This window comes from Lynx rufus, unplaced genomic scaffold (genome assembly GCF_022079265.1).
Source record: "Lynx rufus isolate CCGP_SWC_20201006 ecotype Redwood Valley unplaced genomic scaffold, mLynRuf1.p SCAF_13, whole genome shotgun sequence".
Taxonomy (NCBI): domain Eukaryota; kingdom Metazoa; phylum Chordata; class Mammalia; order Carnivora; family Felidae; genus Lynx; species Lynx rufus.
In genome coordinates this window covers 43,533,812-43,553,675 of record NW_025814827.1, presented here as the reverse complement: position 1 = coordinate 43,553,675, position 19,864 = coordinate 43,533,812, and the positions used below count along the sequence as shown (strand labels likewise).

The following is a 19,864-nucleotide window of genomic DNA, read 5'->3' as shown; positions in this document are numbered from 1 at the left end:
CAAGTGGGGATGGGGCAGAGAGAATCCCAAGCAGGCTCCACAGTGTCAGCACAGAGCTTGAAACCATGAACCAGATCATGACCTGAGCTGAAGCCAAGAGCTAGACACTTAACCCACTGAGCCACCCAGGCACCCTTCTCTCAAAAATAAATGAAAGTAGCAGCCTTCCCTTTTTTAGGAAAAACAAACGGGATTACCTGGGTGGCTCAGTTGGTTAAGCATCTGACTTCGGCTTGGGTCATGATTTCACATCTTGTGGGTTCAAGCCCTGTGTCAGGCTCTGCTGACAAGCTCAGCCTGGAACCTGCTTTTGATTCTGTGTCTCCCTCTCTGCCCTTCCCCCACTCATGCTCTGGCTCTCCCCAAAATAAATGAAAAAACACTTAAGAACAATACAATACGCTTCTAAAATGCTGAGGTTTGCTTTTTTTTTTTTCTTTTATTTTTAAGTAATCTCTGCACCCAGCATGGGGCTTGAATCCACAACTCAGATCAAGTCACATGCTCTACCCACTGAGCCAGCCAGGCATAACCTTACCCCCTTATTTCCTTAAGTCTGATGTAACTCTGACTGAAACTGACAGGTAACTATTTAATAATGCCAACAGTTGATTATGAAGGTTGAAATGTGGAGAGAAGTACCTGTCTCTGTTGGGACTACTAATGAGATACCTTGAATTTGTGAAACACAATATCCATTGAAAAATTTGGTTGAGAGATGCCCATTTTCTAAAATTTTATATAGTTTTGAATTGCTCTTTGTGGAAGGGAAGCACTCAACCATTACAACTTGTTTGTGGGGGGAGGGTGGGTTATAGAAATCTTTGCTTATTCTAGGCCAAGCTGTGCATTATAATCCTTGAATTGCAATGTTGCATTAAGCTATCTTTGCAGAATGACGAATTATGAAAGCAATGTGGTTGTTGAAGAAAAATCAAGGAAAAAGTACTTAAAAAATTAAGAATATTACTACATCCTGAGATGTCTAATACTTAGTAATTTAGATAACTTCTACGGTTGACCTTTGAACAACACAGATTTGAATTGTATGGTTCGACTTACATGTGGGTTTTTTAAAATATAAATGCAATACTGTAAGCATTTTTCTTAGGATTTAAAAATTTTTTTTTTTAGTATTTATTTTTGAGAGAGACAGAGACAGAATGCAAGTGGATTAGGGGCAGAGAGAGAGGGAGACACAGAATGGGAAGCAGGCTCCAGGCTCCGAGCTGTTAGCACAGAGCCTGACACAGGGCTCGAACTCACGAGCCGTGAAATCATGACCTGAGCCAAAGTCGGATGCTCAACCGACTGAGCCACACAGGCGCCCCTTTTCTTAGGATTTTAGTAACTTTTTTCCTTATTATTTTTAAGGAGCATGTGAACGGGGGATGGGGGGAGGTAGAGAATCTTAATCTAAGGCAGGAGTGGATCTCAAAACCATGAGATCATAACCTGAGCCAAAATCAAGCTTAACAAACAGTCACCTAGGTGCCCCTCTTGCTTATTGTAAGAATGCAGTATATAACATACACAGAATATGTGTTAATAAACTTACTGGTAAGGCTTCCAGTCAGCAGTTTTTGGGGAGTCCAGTTCCGTTTGGCTTTTTTATTGCACAGTGGGGACGTTGGTGCCCCTTGCCTCCTGTGTTGTTCATGGGACAGCTGTATAGCATGTGTGCTCCTTAGCATCTTGAACATCTCTCAATGTCAGTACGTTGTCATTTTTAAATAATTGTTGCTGCTTGTATTAATCAGATTGATGTACTGAAATTCATTAAGCCAGTCCTATATTGTCAGGCACTTATTTTCTAATTTTTCACTGTTAATATGTCCAAATCCTTGTTTGCTTCAGATGAGTTCTCAAAAGTGAGATTGAGCCAAAGAATGTGTACAGGTTTAAGGCTTTTGATTAAAAAAAAAGTCCCATTGTCCCCTGAAAATAATGGAACCAATTCATAGAAAAAATGTATAAATATGACCATTCCAAGTTTAAAATATTTTTGCTTATTTGGTAAATGAAGTATGGTAATTGATTTCATTTATGTTTTCATTATAGTGATGTTGAATTTAAAAAATCTCCTTAAACCTTTAGTAGTACTTGCTAATAACCTGTTTGTGTCCTTGGCCCATTTTTTTGTTGTTGTTGGTATTTACCAATAATAGTAAATGATGTAGTAGTAGCAGCAGCTGCAGCAGCAACACTTCCTGTGTGCCAAGCACCATGTCAATGTTTTCTGTACTTTGTTTATGCCTCCTACCTCACCAATGAGACAAATACTATCAATGATACTGATTTTACTGTTGAAATGTCTGGTTTTTGGAGGAATTGGCTTCCCAAAGGGTGGTGTACACTATTCAAAGGGGTTGACCTTGAAAGTGAAACAAGTCTGACCCTAGTCTCAGAGCTCTTGACCATTAGGATGTATTCTTTTCATGCATTTTTGTGTATGTTATTAAGAACTTGAATTGTGGACAAATAGACATTACGGTTTTTTGTAACTTTTATTTTTCGTTATTTTTGTATTTTAGTGTGGGAATGTGTTGTATTTTTATGTTCTATTTAGGAAGTTTTCGTTAGTCACTATTGCAAGTGAAATTTGGTCATGGTGGCCATGGCTTGAACTTGTGGGGATAGGTATCTTCCATTTTGGTTAAAAAAAAATTTTTTTTTGAAAACAGTGTTTACCTAAACTTTTAATTTGCAATTTTTAAAGTTACTGACTCAGGTCCTGTTCAAACCTAAACCAGGATAGGGCTGATCAGAATACAGAAAATACACAGAAGCATTTGTCAGTTGAGATTGACTTTTGGTTGTCATTGTTTTAAAACTAATGTGACATAGAAAAAATCTTGTGCTATTGAAGGAAAATTGTGTTGATCTTATTAAACTTCTCTAAGTGATTTGGGCAAGATTCCTCAGGGTATGTTGAACAAATCAGTGAAGGATATGTAATTGTAAGTGACTGTTAATATTTTAATACTTAAAATCCGAATCTGACACTTCAGGCTGAAACAAGGGTCATTGAAATAGGTCTAAAGAGGATGAGGGACGCCTGGGTGGCCCAATCGGTTAAGCAGCCGACTTCAGCTCGGGTCATGATGTCGCGGTCCATGAGTTCAAGCCACGTGTCGGGCTCTGTGCTGACAGCTCAGAGCCTGGAGCCTGCTTTGAATTCTGTGCCTCCCTCTCTCTGACCCACCCCCATTCATGCTCTCTCTCTGTCTCAAAAATAAATAAACGTTTAAAAAAATTTTTTTTAAATAAAGAGAATGAAATGGTATTCGAAGTGTAAAACCGTGTACTAGATGTAAAGAGACCCAACTCTATAGTCCTACAAATAGGAAGTTAGCATTATATTAATGAGTAAGAATTAGGTTTTACTTTATGAATTCTGCATATGTTGACAATACAAAAGTTATTAGCAGAAGCACTAGCATCTGGATAGCATCCAGAGTGTATTCCATTCTTGAAAGAGCAACCAAATTTGGGCTGCTACTATGTTCAAAGGGACATTGACAGATTAAATTGTTGCATGGGACTTCTTTCTTATTTTCACAGATGGTGAGGATAGACAACACTTTGAATAAGATTTATGTTAAAAAGAAAATTTTAATGCTAATGAAGAGACAAGGGAAGAAGGAACTAAAGAAATTAGTTAAAAGCCAGTTAGGTTTTAGAGTTGAGTATCTTTAAATTGTGGATTCCTTGACTTTGGTGGCAGTTCAAGAAGCTAGATAGATTATTAGTGAGTGAGCAAGGATGTTAGGGGATTTTAACATGTTCTGAAGAATTGTGAGGCTGTTGAACTACATGATTTAGTTTTTTCATCTTAGAGATTCTGGGAATATTTTTAATACAGGTTAAATTTAAATTTTTAAATTTAAAACAGTTTAATACAGTTTAAAATTTGTTGTTGTATTTCATTACCTATTTATACTTTGACAGGAACAATCTTATTATAAAAATGTTTATTAAAATTTGAAGGAAACATGTAAAGAAAATACTTAAAGCATCAGCAAAGATAATCACTATTAATATTTGCTATCTTCGTCCATTTTTCTGTCTCTTAGCTATGGGTGTACCTGTACATCTCTATATTTTTTTCATAGTATGTATTTTATATATTTATAGGTTTTTAGCAATGTAGAATTGTTACCATATGTAGTTTTAGAGCATTTATTTTATAAGTATTTTTCGCTTAGTTTTCTACAACATGTTTTTATTAGGGGGTTATCTAATGTTTTTTGTTATAGGGATCTATAAAAATTACAGGCGTCAAAGTTTCTCATTTTCAGTTCCAAATAGGATGACCTGAAATTAATTTAACATTGTCAGTTGCTTAATTAATCCAAGTATATAGACCTACCCGTTGCTTGGCACTTAACTTTAAGAATTTTCAGGGGCGCCTGGGCGGCTCAGTCGGTTGAGCTTTCGACTTCAATCGGGTCATGATCTGGCGGCTTGTGAGTTCTAGCCCCGCGTCAGGCTCTTTGCTGACAGTTCAGGGCCTGGAGCCTGCTTCATATTCTGGGTCTCCCTCTCTCTCTGCCCCTCTCCGGCTCATGCTGTCTCTCTGTCTTTCAAAAATAAACATTAAAAAATTTTTTTAAAAATAATAAAGTATTTTCAAAGGAACCTATAGAAACATGTACTGGTTTACTTAGCTATAGCAGAGGAAATGCCATTTCTCTTCATCCAATTGGATGATCATTGTTATATTAGTAAATCTAAGAAAAATGTAATTTTGCTATTTTCTGGGAACTTGTTAAAGTGTGTAACCTTGTATATATCATTTTCCCATTTGCCTAAACTAGCTTTAAGAAACTTTGGAACAGGTAATATTACACATGTAAAATACACCATCTGTGTTCCAGCCTTGTGCTTGGTTCTGGTAGCTGCTTCTTAGATTGCCATGTTTGTTCTCTATTTGCATTTTTTTCCCCTTCCTGAATAATTTTAAAATTCTAGGCATGATACTTCACTTAGGAACTTGAACGTGGCTTCACCTTGTAAGAAGAAAGATAGTATGTATCATCACATAATTATCAAAATAATATATAATATTCAATATTCTCTTGTGTACAGTCCATAATAAAATTCTCTAGTTGTCACCAAAAAATGTTCCCTATCCAGTCAAGGTTCATACATTGCTTTGTTAATCTAGGAAAATCCTTCCTTTTCCCTATTTTGTATGTATGTATTTATTTTTGAGGAGTTTCAGTCATTTTTATTGTTGTATAATGTCTCTACAAACTTGAAATTGATTGTTTCCGTATGTATAGGTTCAAGTATTTTACCAAGAATATTGCATAGGTGATGTGTTTGTTACATCAACAGGCATATGTCAGATCAGTTGGTTTAAGTGGTGGCATTTATGTCTCCCATTGTAAAAGTACATTTTTCCTGTTAAAATCGTATTCTTTTTGGTAATACTTTGAGATCATGTAAATCCTGTTTCTACTCAAGCTTTTGCCCAGTGATTTTAGCATACATCAGTAGTCGTCTGAATCAATTCTTAAATTGATGTAATCTTTACCAATCTAACAGTTTTAAGAAGTATCTTTAAAATTTTTCATTTCAGTATGTTTTTCTTTAAAACATTTGATTTTAAATGATTTATTTTGAGTTTCCTGCCTTTTATTTTCTCTTCATACTTTTTGGGACAATTGCATATATAATTTTTTACATTTAAATTTTGACCCATTTATAATTTATTTTGGTGTACTGAGTTTGTTTTAGATGGCTGTGTGCTACCATTTATTGAATTATCTATTTCTCCCTATAATTTATAATATCTTGAGTATTCTTAGTTTAATTCTTAGACATAGCAGTTAGAATAGCTTATCTAAAAATGGCTAGCGTCCCTTTTTGTGACCTGAAAATGCCTTAAAAATAAAGTATACTGTTCTTTTTGCAGACAGATGGACAGTTCATTGTTGGCCAGAGGGAAATAATTTAATGCAATAAAGATAACAGACAGAGAACAAAGAAAGGGGGCCAGATTGAGTAAGAGGGAACCAAGAGGGACAAGTGATTTATAAAGGGGCAAAATAAGAGCTTAGGATTGTTAAAGGAGGACAACTTAGTGCAGATGATGACACTCTAATTGGGCAGAGAAATTTATAGTATCGGAAAAAGAAACTTTGTCAAGAAATTGTGAAAGGCGGTGTGAAGTAGAAAATCTTTACACTCCAGATTTAGTCATGTATTTTTAAAAATGCCAACTCATTGCTGCCATCTAGTGATACTTTCTTTTTATATTGAAAGATGGGAAATAACATTAGTCATGTATCTAATTTGAATTGGATGTGTAGGGTAGTTAAAGGGTAATAAAGAAAATTTTAAGGCAGAGTTCTGAATTTTCTAGTTTGAGGCAAGTTATTTTTCCTAGTATGATTTGACATCTGATAAGCCATACAGATGTTGTCTTTGATTTATTTTTTTCTGGAGTAAAAGGTAATGTGCTATGAGCAAGTTTCAACGTGATTAGTCTAGGTGTATAGGGTAAGCAGGTAGAGGTTTAGCTGAAATTTTTTTTTTGAGCAGCTGGCAAAAGTTTATTAGAATATAAGATGGGAAAAGAAGAAAATAGTATGAAAGCTCTCTTTACAGAGAGGGGACATTCAAAAGTGAGGATTGGCTGAAATCTTAAGTAGAAACCTTATGGCTTGTGTACTTAACTTTCTGCTGCTGGGATTTTTGTTTGTAGTAAATATGCCTAAATATTACTACTGTGATACTAAACACAGTCTGAATGAGTGGCACAGTTTTGTCAAGCATTTATCTTTCCAGTCCTTTTCCACTAAAGGTACAGTTCTGGTGTCCCAGACGTAAAAGCAAGGGAGCTAAAGTCTTGCTTCCAGTTATAAATTTGTTTTGGGCCAGCTCCCAGCAAAGTCAAGGACCTTCATAACCTATGTTTTTGGGCCATTTGAAACTCTTCATAATCAGAGAGTGTAATCTGCATCTCCCCTTGCTGCTCCTCTTCCCAGCAGAATTTACTTGACATTTAATGTGAACTTGAGAGATGGAGTAGTCATTATAAACATCTCCCAAATTTTTAGTTAGATTGGCAGTCCCAAGTTAGGTTGGTCTCAAGAGGGCAAAGAATCGGGATAGTGCAAACCTGAGAATGAACAGTTGAAATAAAATTTGACAGGTTTGTTTGCATTCCAAACAGATGGAGATTTTATTTACCTTTTTTTTTGGTTTTAGGATATAATTGGAATGGCAGGAGTGTGAATAGAAACATTTCTGTATCCACAAGTCTTAAATATTTCTCCATCACTGCCACTAAAATCTCTTGGTTTTATTGCTTCAGCATAAAGCCTATGATCAGACACAGATCCTTTGGTGTAATGCAATAAAGGTAACTGAGTACTCCTAGTTTAGATTTACTTACCAGATAAAACACGCCTTAGATTCTTTGGGATAAAAATATATATGTAAAGTATGTAGTATGCAAACACCTGCGTGCATGTGCATCTGTGCTAGTTATGAGTGCTACAACCCAGAAAACCTTTAGGAAAATGTTCATTCTTTCCTTCCATTGTATTTACTGTGTTCGAATTCTGCTCTTCTGGAAACCAGATCTATTTAAATCTTCAGCAGTGAATTACACAGGATGCAGAGTATCCAGGGAACATAATCATTTCAGAAGTCTACCCTGTTCATTTTACTTTTTTTTATATAAATTGTTTTAAATGTTTTTATTCATTTTTGAAAGAGACAGAGCATGAGTGGGGGAGGGGCAGAGAGAGAGGGAGACAGAATGGGAAGCAGGCTCCAGGCTCTGAGCTGTCAGCACAGAGCCCGATGTGGGGCTTAAGCTCACGGACTGTGAGATTGTGACCTGAGCCAAAGTCAGACACTCAACCGACTGAACCACCCAGGCGCCCCTCATTTTTTACTCTTTGAAACTAATTTTAGGAAAGAACCTTTTTTATTCTGTGTAACTTTTATTTATTTAGATGTTTAAGAATGAATTTGACTTAGAAATGAGTTCTGTGGGGCGCCTGGCTGGCTCAGTTGGAAGAACATGCGACTCTTGATTTTTGGATTGTCAGTTCAAGCCCCACATGGTGTATAGAGATTACTTACTTCCCTACCTACATACATAAACTTCTAAAAAAATTTTTTTTCTGATAACGCCTGAAACTAATACAACACTATATGCTAACTAACTAGAAATAAAATAAAACTTTAAAAAAAATGACTTCTCTGAGAACACTTTAAAAAAATTTTTTTTAAGTTTATTTTTGAGAGAAAGATAGGGCATGAGTGGGGCAGGAGAGACAGAATTCAAAGCAGGCTCCTGGCTCTGAGCTGTCAGCACAGAACCCCATGTGGGGCTCGAACCCACAGGCCATGAGATCATGACCTGAGCTGAAGTGTGGATGCCTAACTGACTGAGCCACCCAGGAGCCCCTCTCTGAGAAAACTTTAAGGATGTTACTAGACTAATTTCATCTATGAGGAATTACAGAACATTTAGAATGTGCTAGCAACTTCTGGTTGTCAGAAAAATGGGAGAAGTTGTGGAATTTATAAACTAGCTTGAGGAACTAGACTATGAAGGTCATAATAAGCATTAACCAAAAGCAGAGTACCCACAGGACAACATTTTAAAATATTATTGCTTTATCTTTTGTAAGCATGTGACTTTTATGTGAATAGTTTATATGTGCTTCCTTTTACCATACAGTTATATATGTTGCTTTTCGACCTAAACATTTAATCATAATTCCCCACATTATTTAAAGTAATTGCCAGATTTTTCTCTTTAAGTTTTTTTGTTTGTTTTTGTTGAATCTCTACACCCAATGAGGGGCTCAGGCTCCACCCTGGGATCAAGAGTTGCATGCTTTCCCCCACTGAGCCAGCCAGGCACACCTAAAGTGATGTGCAGATTAGTCTAAAGACTGTAATTGCTGGTAATTAGAATGCTGAGTTAAAAATTAAAAATCTGCTGTACAAAAATGCATGTAGAATATAACATGCTGTAGATATTTGTAAGGTAAAACAAAAGTTAACTTGTTCTCCCACTGCTTTTATACTGAAATCTGATGTATGTCTTGAAGACTGTAGCATTTGGATCTGATTATTTAAGCTAGGCAGCACTTCCACCCATATCTTCTTGCCTAGCACTTATTTTTAAAAAGCTAGGAGAAATCTGCCCAATGAGGAAAAATTACTCAAGTGTGAACCTTTATGACCCATAATGTAGCCTCAAATAAATTAATTTACATCTGTTCCATTTCTGTTAGGTCGAGAAAAATAATGAGGAAGCAAAACCTCTAATGTCTAAAGTCCATAAAAATACAACTCTGCCAACAAGGTTTGCACCTTGGAATGACCTGTGACAGTTGAGAAGTAAATGAAACAACATATTTAAGGAAAGAAAATGCAGTGATAAAATTTCATACCCAGCAAAACTGACTGACAAGTATAGACCGCATAGGCCAACTGTTAGTAACATGTAAGAACTGAGAAAATATTCTCATGAATTCTGAGTAATACGTTAGAGATAAACCTGAGATACTATAATTTTAAGTCATGGTAGAATTTAAGCAGTAATATCACAAAAAAGACGTGTGTGTGTGTGTAATTGCACTAAGAGTATGAAATTATGGGAAATCCAGACTGGGAAACGTGAGGTTGAATACCCTGTACTCTTCAAAGAAGTTGTTTTGAGTTAAAGGGATGGAAGGGGAACATATCTAAAAGAAGCCATAAAAGACACATCAAATTCGCTTTAATGGGTAAGACTACTAACTAGGGATATACATAAACGTGATAGAATTATTTTGAAAAGAAAGTGATTATGGCACACCTGGGTAGCTCAGTCCTTTGAGCATCTGACTTTTGATCTCAGTTCAGGTCTTGATTTGAGGATTTTAAGTTCGGGCCCTGCTTAGGGCTCTGTGCTGGGCTTGAAGCCTTCTTCACAAAAAAAAAAAAAAAGCAATAGTTAACTTTTGGAGGTTGGAAAGGGATTGAGAATGGAATGGTGCACATAGAGGGCTTCTTAGTTTTGAGATTTTGTAGAGGCTCTGGTACCTAGAGATTTTTACAATAGTGCCTTGTACTCACCCACACTTGGAACAGGAAACACACTCTGTTTCAACTGCTTTTCTTAAAATTGGTTCCCTTGGCTATCCAGTAAATGGATATTTGGGGATTCTTCAATTCCTGAGTCTATTTCCCCCACGTGGGCTGTTGCATGGGCCGTTGGCTTCCTTACCGGCCTGGCATTTTGGCATTTTCATTGGGGTACCTTGACACTAAAGCTCACTATCTAGTTGCTTTTATCTGGGGATTCAGAAAGATCAAAAACTATGCTCTGCTGTTGGTGCTTTCTTTTGAGAATCTGTTTTTTCCCAATAGTTTCTTTGCATTTGGGATATTGGTCACTATCCATCCCTTCCTCCCCAACAGAGATTTCAGGGGTAAGGTACCTTAAGGATTAGAGGTAGGGTGAAATGTGAACTGAGATAATTTGTATTTGTGAAATTTGTAAAATTTTGGGGAATCTGTTCCTCTCTTCAATAATTTTTTTTTTTTTTAATGTTTGTTTATATCTGAGAGACAGACACAGAATCTGAAACAGGCTCCAGGCTCTGAGCTGTCAGCCTAGAGCCCTACATGGGGCTCAAACCCACGAGCTGTGAGATCCTGACCCAAGCCAAAGTTGGATGCTTAACTGACTGAGCTACCCGGGGCCCTTTCAATAAAATATTAAACACTAGTATTACTAGAGTGTAAACTCTGAGGAATTGTAGCTGTTGCTGTTTTTCCTCTGAAGTAGCCTTGATAGCTCGTACTTCTCAGATACATGTTCAGTGAAAAAATGTATTTATTTGTACTAACCCTTTTTTTTTTTTAGGAAGATGTGTTTCTCCTTGAACCAGGATTAATGAATCTTTGTGGGTTCATTTGTCTTTACTATTGCTCATATTTTGATTAAATCCTTACAGTGAGTATGGGCATTGAAAGCTATACCATTCACTTTAGCCAAGCCTTTGAAGTTGAGGTCAATATATTATTTTTCTGTTAACAATTCATGATTCTTGTAGCAAATTTAGAAACCATATATAATCACCTAAAAGATAAAATCATATTCTTAAACTCAGAGATGGCACCCAAAGTTACCACCTTCTTATTTGTGTCTGGATGTTTCTTTACTGGCCTTTCCAAATGGAGTTGCTTAAGAATTAATCCGTAATGCCCAGTGGCATTCTTTATATATATAATGAATTCTATATTTCTAGATTGGTACAAGCTATATACCTACCATCTTTGTGAAAATTGGAGAAACAGTCATATAAGTCCATTTGTTTTGTGGTTCCAAGGAGTATATTTGAAGCAGGCATTAATGTCCATTGTTTGGTGGTTTACCCTCTTGTTCAGTATACTGATAGCATGTAGAACCATCCTCTTTTCCCTTACAGGTAATTTCTAATTGAACCCAGGAATATTTTTTCCTGTATTTATTATTATTTACCATAACATGTAGAATATATGTTTGTTTCTCATGAAAAACATTTGTAGAAACCTGGCTTAAGTTGTCCCCATTTACAATAATAGGAAACTTTAATAGCCAGCAGTAACATTTGAAACCAGTTACGCCTTTCATTTCATTTTTGTTTATGGTGTTCTAAGGCTTTCTGGCACTCACACTTAGAGTTGAAAATGTGTTCACGCACGACTCTCACGACTGCTGTTTGATAAATTTTTATTTCTTAGTCTTAAAATTTAAGAACTGTTTATAAAGCTATAATTTAGAAACCAAAATCAAATAAAGACAATTTCTTGAATTTTAGAATGGCTAGGAGGGAAAAATGGTTTTGGCAGCTTTAAAATCAGTACTGTTTGTGGGGCGCCTGGGTGGCTCAGTCGGTTAAGCGTCCGACTGGCTCAGGTCATGATCTCATGGTTTGTGAGTTCAAGCCCAGCATCAGGCTCTGTGCTGACAGCTTGAGGCCTGGAGCCTGCTTCCGATTCTGTGTCTCCTCCTCTCTCTGCCCTTCCCCCACCGGTGCTCTGTCTCTATCAAAAATAAATAAATGTAAAAAAAATTAAAACAGAAATCAGTACTGTTTGAAAGGACTAGGTGTTTTAAGGGTCAGAATATTAGTGGTCCAAAAAAAAAAAAATACCAGTGGTCTGTATAAATGATGTTGTACTATTTTGTTAACATACATATATAGAATATATTTTTACATAATCCATGAGAACTAGTTTGTCATGATTTCTCCTGAGGATTGGAAAGAGACTGATATCTGATTTGAGTTTCAAAAGGATGAATGGGGAAAAATTAATCTTAAGAATGTTACTCTAAATCTAAAGTGGGTTCATCTTCAGTTTGGTAGTTGGAGTGGGAAGGGGCAGCAGATAAAAAAGCTTAAAGAATGTCAAAACTTTTCTCACATAAAAAAAAGACCTAAGATGGTAGTATCATGAATCTCTATGTAATTGTGATTGAACCTTTATAACATACATAAAGATAATTTTTGTTTTGAAAAAGTCTGAGGAAAGTAGTTTTCTTGGTCCCCTTTTGATTCATGCAGTGTTTACTTACTAGTTTTATCATCATCATCATCTAGTAGTAAATGTCCCAACTGTATTTTGTAGATTATCACATAAAAGTAAAGTAGGTCAAGAGTCAGTACATTGTGTAAAGTGCTAGTACTGATACTGGAGATACCTCTGGCATATTATAAGTCAATTGAAGTACCTGGAAATAGTTCCAGAGTGAATGAGTTGGGTCTATATATTGCTTAAGTATAATAAGGTTAATTATACTTGAGGGTGTGAGCTGCCCACATTTATCTAGCTAAAGAATGGTTGTTTGTGGGCAGAATTCAGAGTTTTATGTATCTTTGGAATAGTTGAGACTCGTTTTAGTAATAGCACTGTGCAAGAAGGTGGAGTTCTTTATACGTGGCAAGGAATGGTTAGGTTAGTATGAGGGGTAAGGTTAGAAATCTGAGAAGTTTGTAGTAGAAAGCTTAAGGATTTCGAATTTGCTTCAGGACTTTAGAACAGAGATGGTCACTTAACAATTAATAATGTCCGTGATTGTGTTACTAGTAGTCTCTGAAGAGGACCCCCCCCCAGCCCCTCATGGGATAGACTTGGGGAAGAGGGAGCTAAATTTTTATAAGAATACATATATTCAGGAGCTCTCCTCTCTAAAACAGATAACTTGCTGCTATGACAGTCCTTTTGGTTGACTGATACTCTAGTCACAGTGGTTCAAAATAAGGAGTAGAAAGTTTCATCGAGGAGTATTTTGTTTTTATCTCCTTTTCACCTGAACGCATTTTTTTTCCTTCCAGCTTTTCGGCTTTGTGAACAACCGTATCATCAAAGACCATGGCAAGCAATGTTACCAACAAGACAGATCCTCGCTCCATGAACTCCCGTGTATTCATCGGGAATCTCAACACTCTTGTGGTCAAGAAATCTGATGTGGAGGCAATCTTCTCAAAATATGGCAAAATTGTGGGTTGCTCTGTTCATAAGGGCTTTGCCTTCGTTCAGTATGTTAATGAGAGAAATGCCCGGGCTGCTGTGGCAGGAGAGGATGGAAGAATGATTGCTGGCCAGGTTTTAGGTAAGATCTGGGTTGAATTAATTTTTTCATTGATTGTATAATTCACATACCGGTCATTTTTCTTTTTTTAATGTTTATTAGTTTTGAGAGAGAAACAGAGACCCATGTGCATATAGGGTACTGGTAGAGCGAATCCCAAGCAGGCTACATGCTGATAGTGTGGAGCCTGACACAAGGCTCAGTCTCACAAACTGATGTCATGACCTCATGAGCTGTAGTCAAGACTTGGACTCAACCATCTGAGGCACCCAGGTGCCCCCAGATCTAGATTTTTCTATTCAAGCTTCTGTTTTTCTGTCCCTTTTCCATTAAGCTAACAGTCAAAAAATGTTAGGGTTGTAGGTATAATTGGCTAAGGATTTTATTCCATTTTGTGTAGCAGAGTTTGGATAAGCTTCAGTTGGCAGTCTTGAGTAAGGTCAGGAGAATAGGAATGACGTGTTACATAAGGAACAGTTGCTGCCTAATAACTGTGTCCTACCATTCACAGGAGGGATGAGGTGAAGACAATATAGCTTAGTCATTCTTGAGCTGTGGAGCCGGGTGCTTGGCTCTGCACTGGCGATTCATAACTGTGTATTGGGCAGTCTGCATAGCTTGGCTGAGCCTTAAATTTTCTTAGTTTTTAAAAACTGTGCCTCAGAGTTTATTATCTATTCTTACCTGAGGTAATAGTACTTTGGTGTTATCAGGAATTTGTCTTAGTTGAGATGATTCATGAGACGCTTCAAGTATAGTCTAGCATGTTACACTTAATAAAAGGTACTTATTATTAAATATATTTCAGCATTAGCACAAAGTGGTTTTGTCGTAGGTGTTAGTTTTCCCAATAAGTGTCTGCTCTGATCTAGTATGTTCAGATATTTTAGAATGAGATTTAAGGCCTATTTAATAATAGTTTATATTCTAAACTTCAGAAGATTTCATTACATATTAAGACTTAGCACATAAGTCTTACAGAATTTCATCTCCTTGAATAGTTTTCTAACAACTTACCAGTTGCTAAGATTTGCTGTCAGAATCATAGTAATTTTATATAGCTTATATTTTCTTGGGTGTGAATAATATTAGGGAAGTTGAAGGGTTCAGTAAGAGAAGTCAGTTTCTCTTTTTTTTTATGAATAAAAAGGAATAAGCACATATATTTTGAATGCCACATAATGGCTAGTGGCATTGTTGATACTGTGGTTATCAATTTAACAATTATTTAGGTTTATACAGTTTATAGCAGTTCATAATTGAGAACTTAGTTTTCTGATGATTCCTGTAGAGGCTTATTTAAGTTTTCATTTTGTTTTCAGCATTTTCAGGACTTTGTATTCAGTTGTATAATGTGCAAATTTGAATTCCAATTTAAACATTTTAATTTCTAACTGCCTTCCTCTCCAGGTTGGAGTGGGTTCTTTCCTCCTTAAGTGTATTCATGTTGGTGATTTTCCCTCTAATACTAGATAAAACTTGAGCATTTCATAATGATTGTAGCATTTAATAAATACTTTATATCGTGATTTATTGTAAAGCTTCAACAGCTTTTTAGACTATTTTGGATGTTTATGGTTTTTCAGTGGCTATTTCATGAAAGCTCTTTGATTTTAGAATAAAAGTTTAGTGTAATTTGTATTTCACTTGTAAACCCTTTTCAAATGCTGTTTTAGAAATCTTAACCACAATGGATTGGGAAAGAAAAATATTGGAAGTTAGAGAACCTTGTAATCCTTGATATTGAAGATAAAAGTAACAGTTTTAATTGAGAATACATAAGAAATTTCCATACCCACTTGTCCTATATTCAAACTATAGGAAAACTCAAAGTATAGGAAAACTTTGATACCTGTAAAATGGGTGTGGTGGCAAAAGTGAACTAAAACAGTTTTCTATCATAAAATGAAGTCAGGTTTTTTTATGATACTTGTTTATTTTTTAACGGTCATGGAAATTTACTAATACAAAAATAGAAGAATTTAATGAGCATGTGTGTATGTACATCTCACCTGTGTTACCAACCAGATACCAACATTTGACTAATCTTGTTTTCGTCTGTTGTTTCTTTTTTTTCCCTTTTTTCTCTTAAATTTTGTTAGAGTCAAGTCTCTTTTTAAGACTCCAGCATATATTCAGCAGACTGGGACTTTTAACAAAATGCAAACCACACTGCCCTTATCACATACCAAAATAAAGCCTCCCAGAAATTCCCTAATGCCATCAAATAATTCATTCCATGTTTAGATTTCTTCCTTTAGAGTCTGAAACTTTTATTGTTATTATTTTTAATGTTTATTTTGAGAGAGAGAAACAGTGTGAGTGGGGTAAAAGGGCAGAGAGAGAGGGAGACACACAATTCAAAGCAGGCCCCAGGCTCTGAGCTGTCATGTCAGCAACAGAACCCCACTCAAACCCATGAACCTCGTGAGATCAGTGACCTGAGCCAAAGTTGGATGCTTAACTGACTGAGCTTTCCAAGCATCCCTGGTCCCTGGTTGCAAACTTTTTTTTTTTTAAGTTTTTGTTTTGTGGTTTGTGGTTGGTTTTTTTTTTTTTTGTTTTTTTTACTTTTTATTTTTTTGAGAGAGAGCTAGGGGTAAGGGCAGAGAGAGGTGGGGACAGGATCTGAAGCAGGCTCCGCGCTGAAAGCAGAAAGCCTGATGTGGGACCAAACCCACGAACTGTGAGTTCATTAACTGAGCAGGGATAAAAGTCAGACATTTAACTGACTGAGCCATTCAGGTGCCCCTCAAACTTTTTTTAAATAACTTGATTAATTCAAATCAAGATCCAGTTCATGTCTGTATGTGTGTTTGATTAATTCCCTCTTAGATGTTTTTAAATCTGAGTTTTCCTGTCCTTCTAATTTAAAAAATGTATGACATTTAATTTGTTGAAGAAAATGTGTTCCACACTGTGTACTGATTGATTCTTTGTGGTGTCATTTAATTTGTTGTTTTCTACCTCTGTTTTGTGTAATACTGCCACATCTAGAGCAGTGCTGTCCAATAGATGTGTAAGAGAATATATACTTAAAACACATCTGAATTCAGACTAGCAGCTTACTTCCTTAGACTGCAGATCTAGAGGCTTGATAAAATTCAGATACTGTTTATTTTGGTGAAAATATTACATGGACCGTGTTCTGTGTTTTATATTATACCACATCAGGTGACCTAATGTGGTCCCATTTTTAGTGATGTTAAGGATAATTTGTGGGTTCTGAGTTTACATCCTGACACATCAATGATAAGGTTTCCCATCAGTTTTTAACTTTAATGGTGATTATCCATTGATGATTATTGCCTATGTATTTCATTAGGGCTTGCAAAATAATTTTTCTAACCTGATATCTAGCAATCATTAAATATAATCATTGCTTAATAATATAAACTCTTATATTTTAGCTTTTTTTATTTTTGTTTTTTTTAATTTTTTTAACGTTTACTTTTTGAGAGAGTGAGAACACGGGAGCAGGGAGGGGCAGAGAAAGAGGGAGACACAGAATCCGAACCAGGCTCCAGGCTCTGAACTCAAGAGCCGTGAGATCATGACCTGAACCAACGTCGGACACTTAACCCACTGACCCACACAGGCACCCCTAGCCTTTTTAAAAAAAAAAAAAAAAAAAAAAAAAGCTCTAGGGGGTGCCTGGATGACTTTGTGAAACCTCCAACTCCTTAATTTCTGCTCAGGTCATGATCACATGGTCGTGAGTTTGAGCCCTGTATTGGGCTCTGGGTTGACAGTGTGGAGTCTGCTTAGGATTCTTTCTCTGTTTTCTCAAAGTGGATAAATAAAAAAGTAAGCTCTGTTCTACACCCAGCATGGGTTGAAGAACTCGCAACCCCAAGTACAAAAGTTGCATGTTCTACCAACTGAGCTAGCCAGGCATCCCCATAAACTTATATTTTAAATTGATACATTTTCGTGCATTGCAAATCATTCCTTAGAACTTAAAATATTTCTTCTGTGGCCAGTGGATCACCTTCAAATTGGTTTCTATGTCCTTGAGACCTTACTCTTGTAATATTTTATTGCATCTTTAACTTTCTGGCATCACAAGATATTTCAGGTCATCTGATAGATTTCTTGACCTAAATCTCGATTTGCCCCTTTTTTCTAGGAGCCTTGGCTCCTTTAAATGGCACTTACATAGAAACCATGATCTGTACACTGAGAGTGTTTATTATTGTTGAATTTTTAATAGCTTCTGTCTAGTTTCAGCGGGAAGAATAGGAGCACCTTGGTTTTTAGAAAACAAAACATAATTTTATGCATTGTGCCACAGTTTTAAAATAACTACGCCTATTAGGTTTTGTTTTCTGTTTTGTTTTGTTTTGTTTTTTTACCAAAATTAAGATTATTAAAAGCAATTTTAGCTTTTAGTTTCTTTTTATTAGTATATATCCTATTCTGGATATCAACATAGTACTATAGTTTAAATCATCACTTGAAATAATTCTTCTATAAGGTTGTGTAATTAACATGATACATAGTTTATTGGTTTTGTTTTAGAAAATTTTTAAAAACTACATTCTCAACAATAAATGTTAAAAATTAAAAATGAGTTTAGTGAACTAAGAACTGAAGATTATTCATAAATTTAGTGGTGCTCAGCAGATAGTGTACTGAAATTCTGTTTTTCAATTGGTCATTTGATGAACTGAGTTTTGGAGAGCTGGTTTTTGGCAAATGTATTCTTATTAGAATAAGAAAGCAATCAATTCTTTTGTTAGACAGTGGGTAACGGTAAACAGCTGGCCATGTTGGAATATGTGTTTTAAAAATGACGAGGCATATGGAAACTAGGGCTTTTCCTTTGTTCCCTTATTTTCCTTTTCTTTTTGTTCATGTAACAGTTGCTCAGCAGTTTAGTCTGCATAATATATATTTTTTTAATGTCTATTTAGAGAGAGAGAGAGAGTGCAAGCTGGGAAGGGGTAGAGAGAATCCCAGGCAGGCTCTACGCCCAGCACAGAGCCAAAGTAAAGAGTTCGACACTTACCCAGTTGAGCAACTCCACGTGCCCCTGCATAGTATTTCTTAACCAATTTTTATTCATCTTTACAGCTGATTCTGTTTGTAAGGGGAATGAAAATCTGAGGGCACCATACTCCATATTCATGAATTGCTGTATATTTTATGTCTCTGAGGTCACTCACTCATTCCTAATATATGCTCTGAATAGTGAGTTTTAGTGGCAGTTGAGGGTAGAAGGTACCAAAGACAAACCTAATGTTTTATGTATAATGAATACTTTGTTACAGAACAGAGGACAAAGGAATGAAAGACTAAGTCTTAGCCTTATAAAAATTCATGAACCCCTTTTATCTAAGGAAAGATGAGATACGGTGTTAGTCCTTTGTTGACTTATATACTGTGTACGCATTTTAAAACTAGTTTAAGATATATCCTACCCCACCCAGAGTTGTCATTAAAGTTTTTGTCTTTGTTTTTGCTTTTTCAGATATTAATCTGGCTGCAGAGCCAAAAGTGAACCGAGGAAAAGCAGGTGTGAAACGATCTGCAGCGGAGATGTACGGGTCAGTACCAGAACACCCTTCTCCGTCCCCTCTACTCAGGTCCGGAACTTTATTATTTATAACTGCATTGTGTCCATCAGTGGGCATCTTCTCTATCTGTTTTCTGGATGTGGGGAGGGTTAACTGTAGTATGTTTTATCTGTGTAAAAGTGATGCTTTATTAATCTTGTATTAGTATACCTCCTTTTCGCCCATTTCCCAGAGAATTATTAGAATTCCCTGAGGTTTTTACTTAGTAAAGAGCAGTTTGATATTTTTAACATAAAATGAAATCCTTCAAGAGGAATTGTTTAGTTTAAGAAGCTGGGAAATAAGAAAGGGAAGGAGGGTAGCATAAGAATGTTTGGTTTATTGTTGTATTTTTCAGTGTTCCTGTATTAGCTGTTAATGTTGTATGTTGAAATTGTAGCATACTTGTGCCTAAATTTGCAAATTGGCTGCTGCATGTCCAGTGGCCTCTAAAATGATTGAAATTTTAGTGATTTGTTTGAATGATTGGATATTATTCCATGCTAATCTCTTGATCTGTTTGTTATGATTGGTTTTGCATGGTTTTTGTTTTTGTTTTTCCCATCTACTGTTGTAAATATACATCAGCAGCTCCAAATTAATCCTTTTTGGTATTTGTTTTTCAGCTCCTCTTTTGACTTGGACTATGACTTTCAACGAGATTATTATGACAGGTATGTTAAAGGTGTTTTGTTTTGTCTAT

At 36.0% G+C, this 19,864-nt stretch overlaps 1 protein-coding gene across 10 annotated transcripts in view; it reads left to right on the top strand.

The window, feature by feature from the left end:
* The window catches only part of HNRNPC (heterogeneous nuclear ribonucleoprotein C), a 55,530-nt gene that overhangs the window by 13,601 nt on the left and 22,065 nt on the right, over positions 1–19,864 (top strand). For 8 of the 10 annotated variants that reach the window (XM_047075410.1, XM_047075408.1, XM_047075404.1 and 5 more), the window contains 3 exons: positions 13,347–13,624; positions 19,077–19,191; positions 19,788–19,835. In XM_047075410.1, coding sequence (XP_046931366.1) covers positions 13,384–13,624; positions 19,077–19,191; positions 19,788–19,835 — 404 coding nt within the window. In that variant the 5' untranslated portion in view covers positions 13,347–13,383. The remainder of the gene's footprint in view (positions 1–13,346; positions 13,625–19,076; positions 19,192–19,787; positions 19,836–19,864) is intronic. The other 2 variants (XM_047075412.1, XM_047075411.1) reach the window with 1 other exon arrangement.